The sequence below is a fragment of the Diplotaxodon limnothrissa genome, linkage group LG18 (genome assembly GCF_057381915.1).
Source record: "Diplotaxodon limnothrissa isolate DT_005_m linkage group LG18, D_limnothrissa_male_GT1.1, whole genome shotgun sequence".
In the NCBI taxonomy this organism is placed as follows: Eukaryota; Metazoa; Chordata; class Actinopteri; order Cichliformes; family Cichlidae; genus Diplotaxodon; species Diplotaxodon limnothrissa.
This window is the reverse complement of record NC_140613.1, coordinates 144,082-154,096: the sequence shown is the minus strand read 5'-3', so window position 1 is coordinate 154,096 and position 10,015 is coordinate 144,082. Positions and strand designations below refer to the sequence as shown.

The following is a 10,015-nucleotide window of genomic DNA, read 5'->3' as shown; positions in this document are numbered from 1 at the left end:
AGGCCATAAGAAGATCATTTGTAACCTTCACTAAAGCTGTTTCTGTGCTGTGATGAGCTCTGAAACCTGACTGAAACTCTTCAAATAAGCCTCTGCAGATGATCTGTTAGCTGTTTGACAACTACTCTTTCAAGGATCTTTGATATGAAAGGAAGGTTGGAGATTGGCCTATAATTAGCTAAGACTGCTGGGTCTAGAGATGCTTTTTGAGTAAAGGTTTAACTACAGCCAGCTTGAAGGCCTGTGGTACATAGCTGATTATTAGAGATAGGTTGATCATATTTAAGATCGAAGAATTAATTAATGGCAGGACTTCTTTGAGCAGTTTTGTAGGAATGGGGTCTAAAAGACACGTTGATGGTTTGGAGGAAGTAATTATTGAAGTTAACTCAGAAAGATCAATTAGAGAAAAAGAGTCTAACTTAACATCAATGGTACTAAGAGTAGCTGTAGATAATATTACATCTGTGGGATGATTACTGGTAATTTTTTCTCTAATGATAAAAATTTTATTTGTGAAGAAGTTCATGAAGTCATTACTAGTTAATGTTAAAGGGATGGTTGGCTCAACAGAGCTCTGACTGTTTGTCAGCCTGGCTACAGAGCTGAAGAGAAACCTGGGGTTGTTCTTATTTTCTTCAATCAGTGATGAATAGTAAGATGTTCTGGCTTTGCAGAGGGCTTTCTTATAAAGCAGCAAACTATTTCTCCAGGCTAAATGATGATCCTCTAAATTTGTGACACGCCATTTCCTCTCCAGCTTACGAGTCATCTGCTTTAGGGTACGTGTTTGAGAATTATACCACGGAGTCAGGTACTTCTGATTAGAGGCCTTAGTTTTCACAGGAGCTACAGTATCCAGAGTCGTACGTAGTGAGGAGGTGAAATTATTAACAAGATAATCGACCTCTGTTGGGGTAGCGTTCAGATAGCTGCTCTGCTCTGTGTTGGTACAGGGCATTGGAGATGATAACAGTGGGTGGATTATATTCTTTAACTTAGTTACAGCGCTTTCAGAAAGACATCTACTGTGATAAAGTCTACTCTCCACCGCTGTGTAATCAATTATTGTAAATGTAAATGTTATAAGGGAAATGGATCAGACAGGAGAGGGTTTTCAAGAAACACTGTTAAATGTTGAGTTTCTATGCCATATGTTAAAACAAGATCTAGAGTGTGATTAAAGTGGTGGGTGGGTTCTTTTACATTTTGAGAGAAGCCAATTGAGTCCAATAACAGATGCCATGTTGAGGCTGTCATTTTTAGCATCTACATGGATGTTAAAATCACCCACAATAATTATTTTATCTGAGCTCAGAACTAAATCAGATAAAAAGTCTGAGAAATCAGACAGAAACTCTGTGTAAGGCCCAGGTGGACGATAGATGATAACAAGTAAGACTGGTTTCTGAGTTTCACAGCTGGGGTGGACGAGGCTAAGCATCAGGCTTTCAAATGAATTAAAAGTCTGTCTTGGTCTTTCATTAATTAATAGGCTGGTGTGAAAAATTGCTGCCACACCTCCCCCTCGGCCTGTGCTTCGAGGTTTCTGGTAGTTAGAATGACTCGGGGGTGTTGATTAATTTAAACTAACATAATCATCCTGCTGCAACCAGGTTTCTGTAAGGCAGAGTAAATCAATTTGTTGATCAATTATTAAGTCATGTACTAACAGAGACTTGGAGGAGAGAAACCTAATATTTGAAGGCGCCTGTAAACAAGTATTCGCAGACACACCTGCATCCATACACACACACACACACACTCATATCTGCAAACAGGGGGAAGGAGGACAGCACTACCAAAAATACGTATAATAAAAGATAAGTCCATCGCTGCTCAGGGAGCCTGGGTCACTCCTCTCGCTACCTAGCCTGACCTGTCAGCTAAATCCACATCATCCTCTTCATGCATGTTGTCTTACTCCAAGCTGTATAGGCTCGAAAGCCTACTACCAATTAAGCATATTAGGTGATGTGCATCTCTGTAATGAGAAGGGGTGTGGTCTAATGACATCAACACCCTATATCAGGTGTGCATAATTATTAGGCAACGTCCTTTCCTTTGGCAAAATGGGTCAAAAGAAGGACTTGACAGGCTCAGAAAAGTCAAAAATAGTGAGATATCTTGCAGAGGGATGCAGCAGTCTCAAAATTGCAAAGCTTCTGAAGCGTGATCATCGAACAATCAAGCGTTTCATTCAAAATAGTCAACAGGGTCGCAAGAAGCGTGTGGAAAAACCAAGGCGCAAAATAACTGCCCATGACCTGAGAAAAGTCAAGCGTGCAGCTGCCAAGATGCCACTTGCCACCAGTTTGGCCATATTTCAGAGCTGCAACATCACTGGAGTGCCCAAAAGCACAAGGTGTGCAATACTCAGAGACATGGCCAAGGTAAGAAAGGCTGAAAGACGACCACCACTGAACAAGACACACAAGCTGAAACGTCAAGACTGGGCCAAGAAATATCTCAAGACTGGTTTTTCTAAGGTTTTATGGACTGATGAAATGAGAGTGAGTCTTGATGGGCCAAATGGATGGGCCCGTGGCTGGATTGGTAAAGGGCAGAGAGCTCCAGTCCGACTCAGACGCCAGCAAGGTGGAGGTGGAGTACTGGTTTGGGCTGGTATCATCAAAGATGAGCTTGTGGGGCCTTTTCGGGTTGAGGATGGAGTCAAGCTCAACTCCCAGTCCTACTGCCAGTTTCTGGAAGACACCTTCTTCAAGCAGTGGTACAGGAAGAAGTCTGCATCCTTCAAGAAAAACATGATTTTCATGCAGGACAATGCTCCATCACACGCGTCCAAGTACTCCACAGCGTGGCTGGCAAGAAAGGGTATAAAAGAAGAAAAACTAATGACATGGCCTCCTTGTTCACCTGATCTGAACCCCATTGAGAACCTGTGGTCCATCATCAAATGTGAGATTTACAAGGAGGGAAAACAGTACACCTCTCTGAACAGTGTCTGGGAGGCTGTGGTTGCTGCTGCACGCAATGTTGATGGTGAACAGATCAAAACACTGACAGAATCCATGGATGGCAGGCTTTTGAGTGTCCTTGCAAAGAAAGGTGGCTATATTGGTCGCTGATTTGTTTTTGTTTTGTTTTTGAATGTCAGAAATGTATATTTGTGAATGTGGAGATGTTATATTGGTGTCACTGGTAAAAATAAATAATTGAAATGGGTATATATTTGTTTTTTGTTAAGTTGCCTAATAATTATGCACAGTAATAGTCACCTGCACACACAGATATCCCCCTAAAATAGCTAAAACTAAAAACAAACTAAGAACTACTTCCAAAAACATTCAGCTTTGATATTAATGAGATTTTTGGGTTCATTGAGAACATGGTTGTTGTTCAATAATAACATTATTCCTCAAAAATACAACTTGCCTAATAATTCTGCACTCCCTGTATACTGTGTTCCCAGATGAATCTTGAACAGCACATATAGTTGTTTTTTCTTTATTTATTTTTAGCTGGTTTGCTAGAAATTGACTGGATTTATTACCATGTTCATTATTTTGTAAGTGTAGTCTTTGTACAAAGAATTTTTATTTTTTATTTTTTTATCAATTATCTCATTTAAATCTAGTTTTGTTTTGCGTATTTTGTTCAATGTTTCCTGATCTTGGTGGGACGCGTAGGCTTCTTCTAGTGATTTGATGTTTTTTTCTAATTCCTGAATATTTTTGTTTTCTTTTTTCTTTTTATGTGATGAGAAAGAAATTATTTTACCTCTCATCACAGCTTTCCCTGCTTCCCATAGAACAGAAGCTGATGTTTCGGGAGTGTCATTATAGTCCAAATATGAAGTCCACTCTTTTTTAAAATATTTAATAAAGTCTTCATCTTTAAGTAGTGATATATTAAATCTCCAGTTTTTACTTGGCGTAGTATTATTCTTGTGCTTTAGTGTTAAAGATACAGGACCATGATCGCTGACAGCTATAGGATGAATCTCAGTGTCTGAAATGTCGTTCAGCAGTGAGCTGCTGACCAAAAAATAATCCAGACGAGAGTAGGAGTGATGGACATGTGAGAAAAAAGTATATTCCTTACTGGTGGGGTGAAGGGAGCGCCATGCATCGCAAAGACCAAAGTCGCTCATATACTGTTTGATTATATTTGTGGACTGCCAATTACGCTGAGTTCCCGCTGTATTGAGCCTATCCATGTCTTCATTTAGTCCAAGGTTGAGGTCGCCTCCAAGAACAAGTGTGCCATCTAAGTGTTCAGAGAGTGCACTGAAAAAACCGTGAAAGAATGAGGGATCATCAACATTTGGACCATATACACTTGCAATACATAGCTTTTTATCAAGTATAGATAGTTTAATGATTAAGAATCTGCCCTCTGGATCTATAACTGTATCGAGTACTGTGAAATTAATATTTTTATGTATTAAAATTGCTGCTCCCCTTTGTCTAGAATTATAACAAGCTGAGAACACATTAGGAAACTCAGGTGTTTTAAGTTCATTCGAACCTCTAAGAGGTCTGTGGGTCTCTTGTAAAAGGACAACATCTGCCTGTAGTTTTTTGAGTTGGTTAAATATTTTTAACCTCTTTTCTCTGGAGCCAGCTCCATTTATATTCCATGTAATGAACCTCAGTGTACCCATAGATGTTTGTGTATAACTAGGGATGTATGCTGTGTGCGTCGCTTAGACAGGTGGAGAGAATACGTCACTTATTCGTAAATAAAGAGAAGGAGAGAGAGAAAATGTGTGGCGAGATGCTCCCTGAGTTTGACTATGTGTATGCATATTTACTAATATGAGTACGCTTGGCTTAAGTGTGTGTATCCTAAACGACTGTGTGCGCTGTCTGACTGATGCAAATGTGCTGCTGTTGAGCGCATGACTATGCATGATCGTGCTGTGCGTATGTGTCGAAATAAAGGATGTTGTTTGTGGATGAGTCTGGAAGCAGGTGATCGAAGTAGTGAAAGAAAATAAAAAGAAAGAAACCAAGGACAATGGTGAGCAGCATAAAAAAGAGGGGGGGCGGGGGAGAAGAAAACCCCCCGGAAACATTCCAATTAAACCATTGACGGAGAGTGACGGTGTTCATTCTGCTATGAAATCACACTTAAGATGTGATTGATGTGAAGGATGATCAATGTTCAGCTCGAGCCGTCCCTCAGCGGGTAGATCGATGATGTGACCAGCGTGAATGTTAGGATGAACCTTTACTTTGAAGCAGATGACTTCCTGTTTGGCTTGGTGTTCGGCACACTGAATCAGCTCATTTAAAATGCTGATGGGCACTGGTTACGTGGCTGCTAGGGACATTGATGAGTATACAGACTCAGTCTGCGGATTTATCAGGAAATGCGTGGAAGATGTTGTCCCATCCAGAACAGTTAAATCCTTCCCAAATCAAAAACCCTGGATTAATGGAGATGTTCGCGCGGCACGGAGCACCGCCTTTGCCTCCGTGAACACATCGGACTACAAACACGCACATTACCAACTCCGGAAGACGATCAAAGCAGCCAAACGTGAGTACAGGGACAGGGTGGAGCAACAGTTTGACAACCCTCGGAGTATGTGGCAGGGACTAAACACGATCACAGACTTTAGAGGGAAAACCAGCACACCGCAGACCACGGCCTCTCTGTGTGAGGATCTAAACGTATTCTACGCTAGATTCGACACAGCGAACACCATGAGACCGGACAGTGTGCGCACCGCGGATGACGTCAGTGCGCACACTGTGTCTGAGGAGGATGTGCGGAGGTGCTTCAGGAAGGTGAACGCACGCAAAGCTACTGGTCCGGACGGGATTCCCGGCCGCGTCCTCAAGTCATGCGCGGCTCAGCTGGCTGGAGTGTTCACGCACATCTTCAACCTTTCCCTCTCTCTGTCTGTAGTCCCAGCCTGCTTCAAAATGGCCACCATCGTCCCTGTACCCAAATCCTCCACCATCTCCTCATTGAACGACTGGCGACCTGTAGTCCTGACCCCCATCGTAAGCAAATGCTTCGAGAAGCTGGTCAGGGACTTCATCTGCTCTGCACTACCCGACTCACTGGACCCTCTACAGTTCGCATACCGCCACAACAGGTCCACTGATGATGCCATAGCCCTGACACTACACACTGCCCTGTCACACCTGGAGAAGAGAGACACGTATGTGAGAATGCTGTTTGTAGATTACAGCTCAGCATTCAATACCATCGTTCCCTCGAAGCTGGACAGGAAACTGCAGGATCTAGGACTGAGCAGCTCCCTCTGCAGCTGGATCCTTAGCTTCCTGTCTGACAGACGCCAAGTGGTCAGACTGGGCAGCATCACCTCATCCCCCATCACACTGAACACTGGTGCTCCACAGGGGTGTGTACTGAGCCCTCTCCTGTACTCACTCTACACCTACGACTGCACAGCCACTAACAGCTCCAACATCATTGTGAAGTTTGCGGACGACACTACAGTGGTGGGTCTTATCACCAACGGTGATGAGACGGCTTACAGGGAGGAGGTCAGCGACCTGACCCACTGGTGTCAAGACAACCATCTCACCCTCAACGTCGCAAAGACAAAGGAGTTGATAGTGGACTTCCGGAGGTGCAGAGAAGTACACACCCCCATCACCATCAACGGCGCTGCTGTGGAGAGAGTGAGCAGCTTCCGGTTCCTTGGTGTACATCTGGCTGAGGATCTTACGTGGTCAGTACACACAAACAAAACAGTGAAGAAGGCGCAGCAGCGCCTCTTCTTTCTCAGGAGACTGAAAAGATTCGGCATGAGCCCCCGCATCCTCAGGACCTTCTATCACTGTGCCATTGAGAGCATCCTCACTGGATGCATCACCACCTGGTATGGCAACAGCACCGCCTACAACTGCAAAGCTCTCCAGCGAGTAGTGCGGTGCTCTGAACGGATAATTGGAGGTGAGCTTCCCTCCCTCCAAGACATCTACAGGAAGCGGTGCCTGAGGAAAGCGGGGAGGATCATCAAGGACTCCAGTCACCCCAGCCATAAACTGTTCAGACTGCTTCCATCAGGAAGGAGGTTCTGCAGCATCCGGTCCCGTACCAGCAGACTGAGAGACAGCTTCTTCCACCAGGCCATCAGACTGCTGAACACGTCATAGACACCTCAGCTTCACTACTGGAACTTTAACATTATGCACTCCATACTGTACAGTAACACCACTGTTTTGCACATGTCTCACTCTGTATATTTTATTTTATATATTCTATTCATTGTTTACTCTATTTAATTTGTAAAATATGTGTACACACACACACACACACACACACACGTAGAAAAATATTTAGTATACACATCCAGAAATGCATATACTATTATATATTGTACATATATTTATTAGTTTCAGATGTAGCCATTCTTGTATTTTGCTTGTTTACATTATTGTATTTTGCACACAAGAATTTCACTCACATGTGCTGTACCAATGTACCTGCACATGTGATGTGACAATAAAAGTGATTTGATTTGAATAAAAGTGATTTGATTTGGTTACCGTGGTGACCTAACAGGTAAACAGCCCTGCTCTGCAGGAACACGTATGACGGTGCCAACACGTTAACTTCCTGCGTCTGTTTATCTATTTTGTCTCACATCAATTATATCGTCAGTCATATTGTTATCACAAATTTTCAAATATATCTAGTGATAAATATTTTTGGCCATATTGCCCTGCCCTATTCCTGAGAGCCGACCACATGGACAAGCTTGTATTTCTGCACACTAATGTGGAAACTGAAAGGTAAGCACTGAGAAAACACTCCAACATGTAACATTTAATAAGTAAATTCCCTTTTTCAGGTTGCACAAAGTGTTCCACTGCAGGGCTGCATGTGTAGTTTTTAGCACTTTATGTTGTTGCTGTGTTTACGTGGATGAATCCTTCAAGCTGTTTCATTTGGATTTATTTCTAAGTTGCAGAGAGCATTTTTATTATTATTATTTTAAAATCAAAGTACTCAATAAGTAAGAGCTCAATGTTAAATTGTTTACATATTTTTCATGTTAAACAGAAGAGTTGATTTTTCATGAATGTAGTTTTTGATTGACTTCTGATAAGGCAGATGTGAACTTGTCCACGTACCCCTCAGTTTCATTTTAAGCATAGTTTGGACTGTTAACTGTGAGTTTTCCTACAATTAAATTCAGTCTTAACGTAATATTGCCTGGCTTTTAGTATTGTCTCCCCTGTACTGTCATACATACTGCATATTCTTGCCACTACACACCCAGTGTTGCTGCTGTCGCTATCGTGTGTGCTCGTTGTTCTTTAAATAACCCGAGCCCAGTTCCTTGTATGTGCATACATACTTTTGTCATTTTAAATTATGCAGAGCACAGAGTCGATGCAGATCACCTTTTCCTTTTCTTTTCAGAGCTTAAAGAACAAACGAAGATTTGAAGAAAAATTTTAACTTTTTATATTTTAAAAACTCAAAACTTCTTTTCACAAACAGTTTAAAAACAGTTTTTAAAAAGGTTAAAACATCTGACTAAAAACTTCAGTTCGTCTCATCAGTTATTGATCCTTGCTGGTGATGTCATGTGGTCACCACTTGTAGTATTTCCAGTCATGTGATCTGCCTGGCAGCAGCGGCATCCACGGTGGTTACGGGCTGCAGATTTTTCCACGGATCCTGCATCATAGACGGGCTGAAGTATTTCTGCACGGGCGCGTCTGAAGACTGAAACACACAGCAATGACACGTTTAAAACACGTCACAGACACACGTCTCTCACATGTCCCAGTTTGTTTGAAGAACTTCGGTCACGTGACAAATCTCGCTAACGGAGTCAGCTTTGCAGGAAGTTTTGGTTTAACATCTATTTATTAAACACTCACTACATCTGCTTCTCTCTGCTCTGAGATTACAGTGAGAGTGACGCCCCCCCTCCCCGCAACCTCCGCCTGTCCTCGGGTGGACGACCTCTTGCTGATCATGACCCCCACCCAAGACAAAGAAGAGTCACCTGAAATCGATCTTATTAATGATCAGGCGGACTTATGAATGACTCACGGATCATCTGTACCGATCAGGCTGTCTGATTGGGAGTGCTGCCAGTTCTGATCCAGCCTCGGATCCTTACCTTGAAGTTCGGAGCTGAAGTTGGACTGAGGGACTGTGGCCGCCGGAAACCGTCCCCTCTGCGCCGCATCGGACCCCCGAAACCGCGCGAGCCGCTGCCGAACGCGGCCGGAGAATCTCCGAACCCCCCGGAACCGTTTCCGAACCCGGCTGGAGATCCGTCTCTGTATCCTCGATTAGAACCCGGAGAGTAGCCTGGAGATCCCGGAGAGTAGGGGGAGTAGCTCCGCGAGGAGCCTCCGTATGGGGAGCGGGGGAAGCCCCAGCCGGACGCCGGTCGTGGAGCTCCGGGACTCCGCTGATGTCTGTCTGGAGCGCGGAACATGTGAACGGGTAAAGAGCGGAAGAGGAGAATTAAACTGCTGCCACAGAACGACGAACAACACAACAAAACACTAGGAGGCCGGAACCGGAAACACAGCTTTCAGCTCCGCCCACAGACTGCAGCGCCGCTCAGCGGACCGCAGGGTGAACAGTTCTGTTCATATCCGTGTAAAGCAGGGCTCAGCAACCTTTAACACCCAAAGAGCCACTTGGACCCGGTTTCCACGCAAAAGAAAACTGGGAGCCGCAAATACTTTTTGAAATCTAAAGTCAAGTCAAGTTTATTTATAGAGCACATTTAAAAACAACCAAGGCTGACCAAAGTGCTGTACAGTAAATACAGATAAAAATACAATAGAACACAATTTCGTAAAACACCTCGCTGATCAAATAAAAAATAAATAAACAAATAAATTAAACCTTTCTAAAAGCCAATGAAAAGAGGTGAGTTTTAAGAGCAGTTTTAAAAGTTTCTAGGCTTTTGGAGAATCTGACGTGAGGAGGTAAACTGTTCCACAGTCTGGGTGCAGCCACAGCAAACGCCCTCTCTCCCTTTGTCTTTAATTTATACCTGGGAACATCTAAAAGCATCAGATCGGCTGAC

The 10,015-nt window shown here is 43.3% G+C and overlaps 1 protein-coding gene across 1 annotated transcript; it reads right to left on the bottom strand.

The window, feature by feature from the left end:
• Positions 1-8,517: 8,517 nt before the first annotated feature.
• On the bottom strand, positions 8,518-9,456 carry mplkip (M-phase specific PLK1 interacting protein). Its single transcript, XM_085378809.1, has 2 exons — positions 9,089-9,456; positions 8,518-8,685 (listed from the first exon to the last, which is right to left on the bottom strand). The coding sequence occupies exons 1-2, from the start codon at positions 9,410-9,412 to the stop codon at positions 8,572-8,574; spliced, it is 438 nt and encodes a 145-aa protein (XP_085234935.1). The 5' UTR covers positions 9,413-9,456; the 3' UTR covers positions 8,518-8,571.
• Positions 9,457-10,015: the final 559 nt, after the last annotated feature.

What these genes read in the sequence shown, in the direction of transcription:
- mplkip (XM_085378809.1), bottom strand. Translation starts at nt 9,412, where the DNA reads ATGTTCCGCGCTCCAGACAGACATCAGCGGAGTCCCGGAGCTCCACGA. An exon ending in CTTCAGCTCCGAACTTCAAG is followed by an intron (nt 8,686 to 9,088) that starts GTAAGGATCCGA and finishes TGTGTGTTTCAG; the next exon opens with TCTTCAGACGCGCCCGTGCA.